The 17470-nt window shown below is 44.5% G+C and overlaps 1 protein-coding gene across 1 annotated transcript; it reads left to right on the top strand.

Annotated features, from left to right (window-relative positions):
- Positions 1-1761: 1761 nt before the first annotated feature.
- LOC124381201 (integumentary mucin A.1-like) lies at positions 1762-9495 on the top strand. Its single transcript, XM_046842618.1, has 4 exons — positions 1762-1825; positions 2482-2762; positions 2813-3079; positions 9322-9495. The coding sequence occupies exons 1-4, from the start codon at positions 1762-1764 to the stop codon at positions 9493-9495; spliced, it is 786 nt and encodes a 261-aa protein (XP_046698574.1).
- The last annotated feature ends 7975 nt before the right edge of the window (positions 9496-17470 follow it).

The following is a 17470-nucleotide window of genomic DNA, read 5'->3' on the forward strand; positions in this document are numbered from 1 at the left end:
GAGAAATAATATATTACTACACTACTCTAAATACTTTTTTCTTTACTTTAATGATTTATAGATTCAACCTGTATTTAACTATGATTGTGTTATAGGAGAGGTTCTACTGTGGCAGACTTCACTCTTTATTTTAATAAAACTGACGACATCCCGACTAACACCATAATTACAGATGTCCTTGTTGACGCAGCAAACACCACAGATTTAAACATTACTGCAGATTCTATACGGGTCACTCAGGTTCCTGGTCAGTATGCACCTTACAATAAACTGCTTTTTAATAACATTCTGTACTTTTACACATTTTAATTTCACTTTAAATTCTTAACTTACAGCAGCAACAGACCCTCCTACAACTGAGCACAACTACAACCACAACTGGCGCTCCTACAACCGAGGCACAACCACAACTAGCGCTCCTACAACTGAGAGCACAACTACAAGTATTACTACAACTGAGCACAACTACAAGCGCTACAACCGAGCACAACTACAAGCTCCTGAGAGCACAACCACGACTACAAGCGCTCCTACAACTGAGGCACAACCACAACTGGCGCTCCTACAACGAGCACAACCACAACCACAAGCTCCTACAACCGAGGCACAGCCACAACTACAAGCGCTACTACAACCGAGCACAGCCACAACTACAAGCACTCCAACAACCGAGAGCACAACTACAAGCGCTCACAACCGAGAGCACAGCCACAACTGGCGCTCCTACAACGAGCACAACCACAACTGCGCTCCTACAACCGAGCACAACCACCACTACAAGCGCTCCTACAACAGAGCACAACCACAACTGCGCTCCTACAACCGAGGCACAACCACACTACAAGCTCCTACAACCGAGAGCACAACTAAGCGCTCCTACAACTGAGAGCACAACTACAAGTATTACTACAACTGAGCACAACCACACTACAAGCTCCTACAACCGAGCACAACCACACTACAAGCGCTCCTACAACTGAGAGCACAACCACAACTGGCGCTCCTACAACTGAGAGCACAACCACACTACAAGCTCCTACAACCGAGCACAACCACACTACAAGCGCTACAACTGAGAGCACAACCACACTACAAGCGCTCCTACCGAGAGCACAACCACTACAAGCTCCTACAACTGAGAGCACAGCCACAACTACAAGCTACTACAACCGAGCACAGCCACAACTACAAGCACTCCAACAACCGAGAGCACAACCACAACTGCGCTCCTACAACCGAGCACAGCACAACTACAAGCTCCTACAACCGAGAGCACAACCACAACTGCGCTCCTACAACCGAGCACAACCACCACTACAAGCGCTACAACCGAGAGCTCAACCACAACTACGCTCCTACAACCGAGCACAACCACCACTACAAGCTCCTACAACCGAGGCACAACCACTACAAGCGCTCCTGAGAGCACAACCACAATTACAAGCTCCTACAACTGAGCACAACCACAAGCGCTCTACAACCGAGAGCACAACTACAAGCGCTCCTACAAGAGCACAACCACCACTACAAGCGCTACAACCGAGAGCTCAACCACAACTACGCTCCTACAACCGAGGCACAACCACAACTGCTCCTACAACCGAGAGCACAACTAAGCGCTCCTACAGAGCACAACCACACTACAAGCTCCTACAACCGAGCACAACCACAATTACAAACGCTCCTACAACCGAGAGCACAACTACAAGCGCTCCTAAAACACCTTCAGTAGTAGCTGCAGCATTTAACTTGACCTTCAGCATGAATGAACCTTTGTTGAAGCTCTCCGATCCCAACTCTCCTGAGTTTAAAAACAAAGCTGCAAGTATCATTAACACGGTATGTTTTATTGGTGATGGAAATGATGAATAATTTACAAAACATATAAATTTTTAAACAGAATAAATAAACTACTACCTGAAAAATTCCACTGCCATATGACAAGTTGAATATTTGTGTCTGTATCTGACTTACTCGTTAACTTTAATAATACCAAGGTCCAAAAAGGACAGAACTAAACTGCTAATGCAGATGAGCTCAGGCTTTATGAAATGTCTATTTATTTTCAACTAATTATATTTTACAGCTTGAATCAATTTTAGAGAAATCTTTCCAAACTTGATCAAATAATTATTCATCAATTCAGGTGAAATAATATATTACTACACTACTCTAAATACTTTTTTCTTTACTTTAATGATTTATAGATTCAACCTGTATTTAACTATGATTGTGTTATAGGAGAGGTTCTACTGTGGCAGACTTCACTCTTTATTTTAATAAAACTGACGACATCCCGACTAACACCATAATTACAGATGTTCTTGTTAACACAGCAAACACCACAGATTTAAACATTACTGCAGATTCTATACGGGTCACTCAGGTTCCTGGTCAGTATGCACCTTACAATAAACTGCTTTTTAATAACATTCTGTACTTTTACACAGTTTTATTTCACTTTAAATTCTTAACTTACAGCAGCAACAGACCCTCCTACAACTGAGAGCACAACTACAACCACAACTACAAGCGCTCCTACAACCGAGAGCACAACCACGACTACAAGCGCTCCTACAACTGAGAGCACAACTACAAGTATTACTACAACTGAGAGCACAACCACGACTACAAGCGCTCCTACAACCGAGAGCACAACCACGACTACAAGCGCTCCTGAGAGCACAACCACAACTACAAGCTCCTACAACCGAGGCACAACCACGACTACAAGCGCTCCTACAACTGAGGCACAACCACAAGTATTACTACAACTGAGCACAACCACACTACAAGCGCTCCTACAACCGAGAGCACAACCACAACTACAAGCGCTCCTACAACTGAGAGCACAACCACAACTACAAGCGCTCCTACAACCGAGAGCACAACCACGACTACAACCGCTCCTACAACCGAGAGCACAGCCACAACTACAAGCGCTACTACAACCGCGAGCACAGCCACAACTACAAGCACTCCAACAACCGAGAGCACAACTACAAGCGCTACTACAACCGCGAGCACAACCACAACTCCTAGCGCTCCTACAACCGAGAGCACAACCACAAGCGCTCCTACAACCGAGCACAACCACACTACAAGCGCTCCTACAACTGAGGCACAACCACAACTGCGCTCCTACAACCGAGAGCACAACCACAACCACAAGCGCTCCTACCGAGAGCACAACCACAACTGCGCTCCTACAACCGAGGCACAACCACACTACAAGCGCTCCTACAACCGAGAGCACAACTACAAGCTCCTAAAACACCTTCAGTAGTAGCTGCAGCATTTAACTTGACCTTCAGCATGAATGAACCCTTTGTTGAAGCTCTCTCCGATCCCAACTCTCCTGAGTTTAAAAACAAAGCTGCAAGTATCATTAACACGGTATGTTTTATTGGTGATGGAAATGATGAATAATTTACAAAACATATAAATTTTTTAAACAGAATAAATAAACTACTACCTGAAAAATTCCACTGCCATATGACAAGTTGAATATTTGTGTCTGTATCTGACTTACTCGTTAATTTTAATAATACCAAGGTCCAAAAAGGACAGAACTAAACTGCTAATGCAGATGAGCTCAGGCTTTATGAAATGTCTATTTATTTTCAACTAATTATATTTTACAGCTTGAATCAATTTTTAGAGAAATCTTTCCAAACTTGATCGAAATAATTATTCATCAATTCAGGTGAGAAATAATATATTACTACACTACTCTAAATACTTTTTTCTTTACTTTAATGATTTATAGATTCAACCTGTATTTAACTATGATTGTGTTATAGGAGAGGTTCTACTGTGGCAGACTTCACTCTTTATTTTAATAAAACTGACGACATCCCGACTAACACCATAATTACAGATGTTCTTGTTAACACAGCAAACACCACAGATTTAAACATTACTGCAGATTCTATACGGGTCACTCAGGTTCCTGGTCAGTATGCACCTTACAATAAACTGCTTTTTAATAACATTCTGTACTTTTACACAGTTTTATTTCACTTTAAATTCTTAACACAGCAGCAACAGACCCTCCTACAACTGAGAGCACAACTACAACTACAACCACAACTACAAGCGCTCCTACAACCGAGGCACAACCACAACTGGCGCTCCTACAACTGAGCACAACTACAAGTATTACTACAACTGAGAGCACAACCACTACAAGCTCCTACAACCGAGCACAACACACTACAAGCGCTCCTACCGAGCACAACCACAGCGCTCCTACAACTGAGGCACAACTACAAGCGCTACAACCGAGCACAACTACAAGCGCTCCTACAACCGAGCACAACTACAAGCGCTACAACTGAGAGCACAACTACAAGCGCTACAACCGAGCACAACCACTACAAGCGCTCCTACAACCGAGGCACAACCACAACAAGCGCTCCTACAACCGAGGCACAACCACAACTACAAGCGCTCTACAACCGAGCACAGCCACAAGCGCTCCAACAACCGAGAGCACAACTACAAGCGCTCCTACCGAGCACAACCACAACCACAAGCTCCTACAACCGAGCACAACCAAGCGCTCCTACAACCGAGAGCACAACCACTACAAGCTCCTACAACGAGCACAACCACAATTACAAGCGCTCCTACAACCGAGAGCACAACCACAACTGGCGCTCCTACAAGAGCACAACTACAAGCGCTCCTAAAACACCTTCAGTAGTAGCTGCAGCATTTAACTTGACCTTCAGCATGAATGAACCTTTGTTGAAGCTCTCTCCGATCCCAACTCTCCTGAGTTTAAAAACAAAGCTGCAAGTATCATTAACACGGTATGTTTTATTGGTGATGGAAATGATGAATAATTTACAAAACATTTTAATTTTTAAACAGAATAAATAAACTACTACCTGAAAAATTCCACTGCCATATGACAAGTTGAATATTTGTGTCTGTATCTGACTTACTCGTTAACTTTAATAATACCAAGGTCCAAAAAGGACAGAACTAAACTGCTAATGCAGATGAGCTCAGGCTTTATGAAATGTCTATTCATTTTCAACTAATTATATTTTACAGCTTGAATCAATTTTAGAGAAATCTTTCCAAACTTGATCGAAATAATTATTCATCAATTCAGGTGAAATAATATATTACTACACTACTCTAAATACTTTTTTCTTTACTTTAATGATTTATAGATTCAACCTGTATTTAACTATGATTGTGTTATAGGAGAGGTTCTACTGTGGCAGACTTCACTCTTTATTTTAATAAAACTGACGACATCCCGACTAACACCATAATTACAGATGTCCTTGTTGACAGCAAACACCACAGATTTAAACATTACTGCAGATTCTATACGGTCACTCAGGTTCCTGGTCAGTATGCACCTTACAATAAACTGCTTTTAATAACATTCTGTACTTTTACACAGTTTTATTTCACTTTAAATTCTTAACACAGCAGCAACAGACCCTCCTACAACTGAGCACAACTACAACTACAACCACAACTGCTCCTACAACCGAGGCACAACCACAAGCGCTCCTACAACTGAGAGCACAACTACAAGTATTACTACAACTGAGAGCACAACCACGACTACAAGCGCTCCTACAACCGAGCACAACCACTACAAGCTCCTACAACTGAGAGCACAACCACAACTACAAGCGCTCCTGCAACCGAGAGCACAACCACACTACAAGCTCCTACAACTGAGGCACAACTACAAGTATTACTACAACTGAGAGCACAACCACTACAAGCGCTCCTGCAACCGAGAGCACAACCACAACTGGCGCTCCTACAACTGAGAGCACAACCACTACAAGCGCTCCTACAACCGAGAGCACAACCACTACAAGCGCTCCTGCAACCGAGAGCACAGCCACAACTACAAGCTCTACAACCGAGAGCACAACTACAAGCACTCCTACAACCGATAGCACAACCACAACTACAACCACAACTAAGCGCTCCTACAACGAGAGCACAACTACAGCGCTCCTACAACCGAGCACAACCACACTACAAGCTCCTACAACCGAGAGCACAGCCACAACTACAAGCGCTCCTACAACCGAGCACAGCCACAAGCGCTCCTACAACCGAGAGCACAACCACCACTACAAGCGCGCCTACAACCGATAGCACAACCACAATTACAAACGCTCCTACAACCGAGAGCACAACTACAAGCGCTCCTAAAACACCTTCAGTAGTAGCTGCAGCATTTAACTTGACCTTCAGCATGAATGAACCCTTTGTTGAAGCTCTCTCCGATCCCAACTCTCCTGAGTTTAAAAACAAAGCTGCAAGTATCATTAACACGGTATGTTTTATTGGTGATGGAAATGATAAATAATTTACAAAACATAAATTTTTGAAACAGAATAAATAAACTACTACCTGAAAAATTCCACTGCCATATGACAAGTTGAATATTTGTGTCTGTATCTGACTTACTCGTTAATTTTAATAATACCAAGGTCCAAAAAGGACAGAACTAAACTGCTAATGCAGATGAGCTCAGGCTTTATGAAATGTCTATTTATTTTCAACTAATTATATTTTACAGCTTGAATCAATTTTTAGAGAAATCTTTCCAAACTTGATCGAAATAATTATTCATCAATTCAGGTGAGAAATAATATATTACTACACTACTCTAAATACTTTTTTCTTTACTTTAATGATTTATAGATTCAACCTGTATTTAACTATGATTGTGTTATAGGAGAGGTTCTACTGTGGCAGACTTCACTCTTTATTTTAATAAAACTGACGACATCCCGACTAACACCATAATTACAGATGTCCTTGTTGACAGCAAACACCACAGATTTAAACATTACTGCAGATTCTATACGGTCACTCAGGTTCCTGGTCAGTATGCACCACAATAAACTGCTTTTAATAACATTCTGTACTTTTACACATTTTAATTTCACTTTAAATTCTTAACACAGCAGCAACAGACCCTCCTACAACTGAGAGCACAACTGCAAGCGCTCCTACAACCGAGCACAACTACAAGCGCTCCTACAACCGAGGCACAACCACAAGCGCTCCTGCAACTGAGAGCACAACTATAAGTATTACTACAACTGAGCACAACCACGACTACAAGCGCTCCTACAACCGAGAGCACAACCACGACTACAAGCGCTCCTACAACTGAGAGCACAACCACAACTACAAGCGCTCCTACAACCGAGAGCACAACCACAAGCTCCTACAACTGAGGCACAGCCACAACTACAAGCGCTACTACAACTGAGCACAGCCACAACTACAAGCACTTCAACAACCGAGCACAACTACAAGCTACTACAACCGAGCACAACCACAACTGCGCTCCTACAACTGAGCACAACCACAACTACAAGCGCTCCTGGCCGAGAGCACAACCACTACAAGCGCTCCTACAACCGAGGCACAACCACAACTGGCGCTCCTACAACCAGAGCACAACCACAAGCGCTCCTGCAACCGAGAGCACAACCACAAGCGCTCCTACAACTGAGGCACAACCACAAGCGCCTACAACTGAGGCACAACCACACTACAAGCGCTCCTACAACTGAGCACAACCACGACTACAAGCGCTCCTGGCCGAGCACAACCACACTACAAGCGCTCCTACAACGAGCACAACCACTACAAGCGCTCCTACAACTGAGGCACAACTACAAGTATTACTACAACTGAGAGCACAACACTACAAGCGCTCCTACCGAGAGCACAACCACACTACAAGCGCTCCTACAACCAGAGCACAACCACAACTACAAGCTCCTACAACCGAGAGCACAACTACAAGCTCCTACAACTGAGAGCACAGCCACAACTACAAGCTACAACCGAGAGCACAGCCACAACTACAAGCACTCCTACAACCGAGCACAACTACAAGCGCTACTACAACCGAGCACAACCACAACTACAAGCTCCTACAACCGAGAGCACAACCACAACTGGCGCTCCTACAACCGAGCACAACCACACTACAAGCGCTCCTACAACCGAGAGCTCAACCACAACTACAAGCGCTCCACAACCGAGAGCACAACCACAACTACAAGCTACAACCGAGAGCACAACCACAACTGGCGCTCCTACAACCGAGCACAACCACAACAAGCGCTCCTACAACGAGCACAACCACAACTACAAGCGCTCCTACAACCGAGAGCACAACCACAAGCGCTCCTGGCCGAGCACAACCACCACTACAAGCGCTCCTACAACCGATAGCACAACCACAATTACAAACGCTCCTACAACCGAGAGCACAACTACAAGCGCTCCTAAAACACCTTCAGTAGTAGCTGCAGCATTTAACTTGACCTTCAGCATGAATGAACCCTTTGTTGAAGCTCTCCGATCCCAACTCTCCTGAGTTTAAAACAAAGCTGCAAGTATCATTAACACGGTATGTTTTATTGGTGATGGAAATGATGAATAATTTACAAAACATATTAATTTTTTAAACAGAATAAATAAACTACTACCTGAAAAATTCCACTGCCATATGACAAGTTGAATATTTGTGTCTGTATCTGACTTACTCGTTAACTTTAATAATACCAAGGTCCAAAAAGGACAGAACTAAACTGCTAATGCAGATGAGCTCAGGCTTTATGAAATGTCTATTTATTTTCAACTAATTATATTTTACAGCTTGAATCAATTTTAGAAATCTTTCCAAACTTGATCAAATAATTATTCATCAATTCAGGTGAGAAATAATATATTACTACACTACTCTAAATACTTTTTTCTTTACTTTAATGATTTATAGATTCAACCTGTATTTAACTATGATTGTGTTATAGGAGAGGTTCTACTGTGGCAGACTTCACTCTTTATTTTAATAAAACTGACGACATCCCGACTAACACCATGATTACAGATGTTCTTGTTGACGCAGCAAACACCACAGATTTAAACATTACTGCAGATTCTATACGGGTCACTCAGGTTCCTGGTCAGTATGCACCTTACAATAAACTGCTTTTTAATAACATTCTGTACTTTTACACAGTTTTATTTCACTTTAAATTCTTAACTTACAGCAGCAACAGACCCTCCTACAACTGAGAGCACAACTACAACTACAACCACAACTACAAGCGCTCCTACAACCGAGAGCACAACCACGACTACAAGCGCTCCTACAACTGAGAGCACAACTACAAGTATTACTACAACTGAGAGCACAACCACGACTACAAGCGCTCCTACAACCGAAAGCACAACCACGACTACAAGCGCTCCTACAACTGAGAGCACAACCACAACTACAAGCGCTCCTACAACCGAGAGCACAACCACGACTACAACCGCTCCTACAACCGAGAGCACAGCCACAACTACAAGCCCTACAACCGAGCACAACTAAGCGCTCCTACAACCGAGAGCACAGCCACAACTGGCGCTCCTACAACCGAGCACAACTACAAGCGCTACTACAACCGCGAGCACAACCACAACTCCTAGCGCTCCTACAACCGAGAGCACAACCACAAGCGCTCCTACAGAGCACAACCACCACTACAAGCGCTCCTACAACTGAGGCACAACCACAAGCGCTCCTACCGAGCACAACCACAACCACAAGCTCCTACAACCGAGCACAACCACCACTACAAGCGCCTACAACCGAGCACAACCACATTACAAGCGCTCCTACAACCGAGCACAACCACACTACAAGCGCTCCTAAAACACCTTCAGTAGTAGCTGCAGCATTTAACTTGACCTTCAGCATGAATGAACCTTTGTTGAAGCTCTCCGATCCCAACTCTCCTGAGTTTAAAAACAAAGCTGCAAGAATCATTAACACGGTATGTTTTATTGGTGATGGAAATGATAAATAATTTACAAAACATATAAATTTTTTAAACAGAATAAATAAACTACTACCTGAAAAATTCCACTGCCATATGACAAGTTGAATATTTGTGTCTGTATCTGACTTACTCGTTAATTTTAATAATACCAAGGTCCAAAAAGGACAGAACTAAACTGCTAATGCAGATGAGCTCAGGCTTTATGAAATGTCTATTTATTTTCAACTAATTATATTTTACAGCTTGAACCAATTTTTAGAGAAATCTTTCCAAACTTGATCGAAATAATTATTCATCAATTCAGGTGAGAAATAATATATTACTACACTACTCTAAATACTTTTTTCTTTACTTTAATGATTTATAGATTCAACCTGTATTTAACTATGATTGTGTTATAGGAGAGGTTCTACTGTGGCAGACTTCACTCTTTATTTTAATAAAACTGACGACATCCCGACTAACACCATGATTACAGATGTTCTTGTTGAGAGCAAACACCACAGATTTAAACATTACTGCAGATTCTATACGGTCACTCAGGTTCCTGGTCAGTATGCACCTTACAATAAACTGCTTTTTAATAACATTCTGTACTTTTACACAGTTTTATTTCACTTTAAATTCTTAACTTACAGCAGCAACAGACCCTCCTACAACTGAGAGCACAACTACAACTACAACCACAACTACAAGCGCTCCTACAACGGAGAGCACAACCACACTACAAGCGCTCTACAACTGAGAGCACAACCATAACTACAAGCGCTCCTGAGAGCACAACCACAACTGGCGCTCCTACAACCAGAGCACAACCACTACAAGCGCTCCTACAACTGAGGCACAACCACAACTGGCGCTCCTACAACCGAGAGCACAACCACACAAGCTCCTACAACCGAGAGCACAGCCACAACTACAAGTGCTCCTACAACCGAGAGCACAACTAAGCGCTCCTACAAGAGCACAACCACACTACAAGCGCTCCACAACCGAGAGCACAACTACAAGCGCTACTACAACCGAGCACAACCACAACTACAAGCTCCTACAACTGAGAACACAACTACAACCACAACCAAGCGCTCCTACAACCGAGAGCTCAACCACAACTACAAGCTCCTACAACCGAGCACAGCCACAACTACAAGCGCTCCAACAACCGAGCACAACCATAATTACAAATGCTCCTACAACCAGAGCACAACCACTACAAGCGCTCCTGAGAGCACAACCACAAGCTCCTGCAACCGAGCACAACCACACTACAAGCTCCTACAACCGAGCACAACTACAACGCTCCTACAACCGAGCACAACCACAAGCGCTCCTACCGAGCACAACCACACTACAAGCGCTCCTACAACCGAGAGCACAACCATAACTACAAGCGGTCCTACAACCGAGCACAACTACAAGCGCTCCTGAGAGCACAACTGCGCTCCTACAACGAGAGCACAACCACAACTGCTCCTACAACTGAGCACAGCCACAACTACAAGCGATCCTACAACCGAGCACAACTACAAGTGCTCCTACAACCGAGAGCACAACCACTACAAGCTCCTACAACCGAGCACAACCATAATTACAAATGCTCCTACAACCGAGAGCACAACCACACTACAAGCGCTCCTACAACTGAGAGCACAACTACAAGCTACAACCGAGAGCACAACTACAAGCGCTCCTACAACAGAGCACAACCACAAGTGCTCCTACAACTGAGAGCACAACCATGACTACAAGCGCTCCTACAACCGAGAGCACAACCACACTACAAGCACTCCTACAACCGAGCACAACCACACTACAAGCTCCTACAACCGAGCACAACTACAAGTGCTCCTACAACCAGAGCACAACCACAACTGGCGCTCCTACAACAGAGCACAACCACAATTACAAGCGCTCCTACCGAGCACAACCACAACTGCGCTCCTACAACCGAGCACAACCACAACTACTAGCTCTCCTACAACCGAGCACAACCACAAGTGCTCCTACAACCGAGCACAACCACAAGGCTCCTGCAACCGAGAGCACAACCACAACTAGCGCTCCTACAAGAGCACAACCACAACTACAAGCACTCCTACAACTGAGGCACAACCACAACTGGCGCTCCTACCGAGCACAACCACACTACAAGCTCCTACAACCGATAGCACAACCATAATTACAAGCGCTCCTACAACTGAGAGCACAACCACTACAAGCGCCTACAACTGAGAACACAACTACAAGTGCTCCTACAACCGAGCACAACTACAAGCGCTCCTACAACTGAGAGCACAACTACAAGTATTACTACAACTGAGAGCACAACCATGACTACAAGCGCTCCTACAACCGAGAGCACAACCACACTACAAGCACTCCTACAACTGAGAGCACAACCACAACTGCTCCTACAACCGAGCACAACCATAACTACAAGCGCTCCTACAGAGCACAACCACGACTACAAGCACTCCTACAACTGAGAGCACAACCACAACTACAAGCGCTCCTACAACCGAGAGCACAACCACGACAACAAGCTCTCCTACAACTGAAAGCACAACCACAACTACAAGCGCATCTACAACCGAGAGCACAACTACAAGTGCTCCTACAACTGAGCACAACCACAACTGCGCTCCTACAACTGAGCACAACCACAACTACAATCGCTCCTACAACCGAGCACAACCACAAGCGCTCCTGGCCGAGCACAACTACAAGCGCTCCTACAACCGAGAGCACAACCACACTACAAGCGCTCCTACAACGAGAGCACAACCACAACTGCGCTCCTACAACTGAGAGCACACCACAACTACAAGTGCTCCTACAACCGAGAGCACAACTACAAGCGCTCCTACAAGAGCACAACCACAACTACAAGCTCCTACAACGAGCACAACCACAATTACAAGCGCTCCTACAGAGCACAACCACTACAAGCTCCTACAACTGAGCACAACTACAACTACAAGCTACAACCGAGCACAACTACAAGCTACTACAACCGAGAGCACAACCATGACTACAAGCGCTCCTACAACCGAGCACAACTACAAGCACTCCTACAACTGAGCACAGCCACAACTACAAGCGCTCCTGGCCGAGCACAACCACAATTACAAGCGCTCCTACAGCTGAGAGCACAACTACAAGTATTACTACAACTGAGAGCACAACCACAACTGCTCCTACAACTGAGCACAACCACACAACAAGCTCTCCTACAACTGAGCACAACCACAACTACAAGCGCTCCTACAGAGCACAACTACAAGTGCTCCTACAACTGAGAGCAACCACAACTACAAGCTACTACAACCGAGAGCACAACTACAAGCCTCCTACAACCGAGCACAACTACAAGCGCTCCTACAACCGAGCACAACCACAACTACAAGCGCTCCTGAGAGCACAACAACTACAAGCGCTCCTACAACCGAGAGCAACCACAACTACAAGCTCCTACAACGAGCACAACCACAACTACTAGCTCTCCTACAACTGAGAGCACAACCACAAGCTCCTACAACGAGCACAACCACACTACAAGCTCCTACAACGAGCACAACCACAACTACAAATGCTCCTACAACCGAGAGCACAACCACAACTACAAGCACTCCTACAACCGAGACCACAACTACAAGCGCTCCTACAATCGAGAGCACAACTACAAGCGCTCCTAAAACACCTTCAGTAGTAGCTGCAGCATTTAACTTGACCTTCAGCATGAATGAACCCTTTATTGAAGCTCTCTCCGATTCGAACTCTCCTGAGTTTAAAAACAAAGCTGCAAGTATCATTAACACGGTATGTTTTATTGGTGATGGAAATGATGAATAATTCGCAAAACATACATTTTTTAAACAGAATAAATAAACTACTACCTGAAAAATTCCACTGCCATATGACAAGTTGAATATTTGTGTCTGTATCTGACTTACTCGTTAACTTTAATAATACCAAGGTCCAAAAAGGACAGAACTAAACTGCTAATGCAGATGAGCTCAGGCTTTATGTAATGTCTATTCATTTTCAACTAATTATATTTTACAGCTTGAACTAATTTTTAGAGAAATCTTTCCAAACTTGATCGAAATAATTATTCATCAATTCAGGTGAGAAATAATATATTACTACACTACTCTAAATTCTTTTTTCTTTACTTTAATGATTTATAGATTCAACCTGTATTTAACTATGATTGTGTTATAGGAGAGGTTCTACTGTGGCAGACTTCACTCTTTATTTTAATAAAACTGCCGACATTCCGACTAACACCATAATTACAGATGTCCTTGTTGACGCAGCAAACACCACAGATTTAAACATTACTGCAGATTCTATACGGGTCACTCAGGTTCCTGGTCAGTATGCACCTTACAATAAACTGCTTTTTAATAACATTCTATACTTTTACACATTTTAATTTCACTTTAAATTCTTAACTTACAGCAGCAACAGACCCTCCTACAACCGAGAGCACAACCACAACCACAAGCTCCTGCAACCGAGAGCACGAGTACAAGTGCTCCAACCACTGACAGCACAACCACCAGCGCTCCTACAGCTGAGAGCACAACCACAACTACAAGCGCTCCTACAACTGAAAGCACAACTACAAGCGCTCCTACAACCGAGAGCACAACTGCAAGCTCCTACAACCGAGCACAACCACACTACAAGCGCTCCTAACCGAGAGCACAACTACAAGCTCCTACAACTGAGCACAACTACAAGCTCCTACAACCGAGAGCACAACCACAACTACAAGCTCCTACAACCGAGGCACAACTACAAGCTCCTACAACTGAGCACAACTACAACTGAGCACAACCACACTACAAGCGCTACAACCGAGCACAACTGCGCTCCTACAACAGAGCACAACTACAAGCGCTCCTACAACGAGAGCACAACTGCTCCTACAACCGAGCACAACCACAAGCGCTCCTAACCGAGCACAACTACAAGCTCCTACAACCGAGCACAACTGCTCCTACAACCGAGCACAACCACACAAGCGCTCCTACAACTGAGCACAACTACAACGCTCCTACAACCCAGAGCACAACCACAGCTCCTACAACCAGAGCACAACTACAAGCTCCTACAACTGAGAGCACAACCACAAGCGCCCTACAACCGAGCACAACTACAAGCTCCTACAACCGAGCACAACTACAAGCTCCTACAACCGAGGCACAACCACAACTACAATCACTCCTACAACCGAGCACAACTAAGTGCTCCTACAACCGAGAGCACAACCACAACTACAAGCGCTCCTACAACCGAGCACAACCACTACAAGCTCCTACAACCGAGCACAACTAAGCGCTCCTACAACGAGCACAACTACAAGCGCTCCTACAACTGAGCACAACCACAGCTCCTACAACGAGCACAACTGCAAGCTCCTACAACCGAGCACAACCACACTACAAGCGCTCCTGCAACCGAGCACAACTAAGTGCTCCTACAACTGAGCACAACTGCAAGCACTCCTACAACCGAGCACAACTGCTCCTACAACCGAGCACAACTGCTCCTACAACCGAGAGCACAACCACAACTACAAGCTCCTACAACCGAGCACAACTACAAGCGCTCCTACAACCAGAGCACAACTACAAGCTCCTACAACCGAGACAACCACAACTACAAGCGCTCCTACAACCGAGCACAACCACACTACAAGCGCTCCTACAACCGAGCACAACTGCGCTCCTACAACCGAGCACAACTACAACGCTCCTACAACCGAGAGCACAACTACAAGCTCCTACAACTGAGGCACAACCACAACTGCAAGCGCTCCTACAACCGAGCACAACTACAAGTGCTCCTACAACCAGAGAACAACCACAACTACAAGCGCTCCTACAACCGAGAGCACAACCACAATTACAATCGCTCCTACAACCGAGTTCACAACTACAAGCGCTCCTACAACCGAGCACAACCAACTACAAGCGCTCCTGCAACCGAGCACAACTACAAGTGCTCCTACAACAGAGCACAACCACAACTACAAGCGCTCCACAACCGAGAGCACAACCATAAGCGCTCCTACAACCGAGAGCACAACCAAGCGCTCCTACAACCGAGGCACAACTACAAGCTCCTACAACCGAGAGCACAACTACAAATGCTCATACAACCGAGAGCACAACCACAATCGCTCCTACAACCGAGAGCACAACTACAAGTGCTCCTACAACCGAGAGCACAACTACAAGCGGTCCTACAACGGAGAGCACAACTACAAGCACTGCTACAACTCAGAGCACAACCACAAGTGCTACTACAACCGAGAGCACAACCACGAGCACTCCTACAACCGAGCACAACTGCTCCTACAACTGAGCACAACCACAACTACAAGCGCTCCACAACCGAGAGCACAACCACAAGCTCCTACAACACCTTCAGTAGTAGCTGCAGCATTTAACTTGACCTTCAGCATGAATGAACCCTTTGTTGAAGCTCTCTCCGATCCCAACTCTCCTGAGTTTAAAAACAAAGCTGCAAGAATCATTAACACGGTATGTTTTATTGGTGATGGAAATGATTAATAATTTACAAAACATTTTATTTTTAAACAAAATAAATAAAATACTACCTGAAAAATTCCACTGCCATATGACAAGTTGAATATTTGTGTCTGTATCTGACTTACGCATTAACTTTAATAATACCAAGGTCCAAAAAGGACAGAACTAAACTGCTAATGCAGATGAGCTCAGGCTTTATGAAATGTCTATTCATTTTCAACTAATTATATTTTACAGCTTGAACCAATTTTAAGAGAAATCTTTCCAAACTTAAACGGAATGAGAATTCTTGAATTTAGGTGAGAAATAATATATTACTACACTACTCTAAATTCTTTTTTCTTTACTTTAATGATTCATAGATTTAACCCGTATTTTACTATGATTGTGTTATAGGAGAGGTTCTACTGTGGCAGACTCCGTTGTTGATTTTAATAAAACTGCCGACATCCCGACTAACAATAATATTACAGATGTCCTTGTTAAAGCAGCAAACACTACAAATTTAAACATTACTGCAGATTCTATACGGGTCACTCAGGTTCCTGGTCAGTATGCACCTTACAATAAACTGCTTTTTAATAACATTCTGTACTTTTATCAATTTCAATTTCACTTTGAAATCTCAACTTACAGTGGCACCAGACCCTTCTACATCCGAGAGCACAACTACAAGTGCTTCTACAACCCAGAGCACAATCACTGCTACAACTGAGAGCACATCTACAAGCGCTCCTACAACCCAGAGCACACCTACAAGTGCTCCTACAACCCAGAGCACAAGCGCTGCTACAACCGAGAGCACAACTATAAGCATTGCAACAACCCAGAGCACAAGCTCTGCTACAACTGAGAGCACAACTACAAGCACTCCTACCACCCAGAGCACAAGTGCTCCTACAACCGAGAGCACAACCACAGCTCCTACAACCGAGCACAACTACAAGTGCTGCTACAACCCAGAGCACAACTACAGGCCCTCCTACAACCCTGAGCACAACTACAAGCATTGCAACAACCCAGAGCACAACTACAAGCACTCCTACAACCCTGAGC

The sequence above is a fragment of the Silurus meridionalis genome, chromosome 28, assembly GCF_014805685.1.
Source record: "Silurus meridionalis isolate SWU-2019-XX chromosome 28, ASM1480568v1, whole genome shotgun sequence".
NCBI lineage: Eukaryota > Metazoa > Chordata > Actinopteri > Siluriformes > Siluridae > Silurus > Silurus meridionalis.

Excerpts from the sequence above, each read along its gene's own strand:
- LOC124381201 (XM_046842618.1), top strand. The coding sequence starts at position 1,762 with ATGAATGAACCTTTGTTGAAGCTCTCCGATCCCAACTCTCCTGAGTTT. Across the intron at positions 1,826-2,481 it reads GTTTAAAAACAAAGCTGCAA|CAGCAACAGACCCTCCTACA; the intron begins GTATCATTAACA and ends CTTAACTTACAG. Across the intron at positions 2,763-2,812 it reads CAACTGAGGCACAACCACAA|AGCACAACCACAACTACAAG; the intron begins GTATTACTACAA and ends CCTACAACCGAG.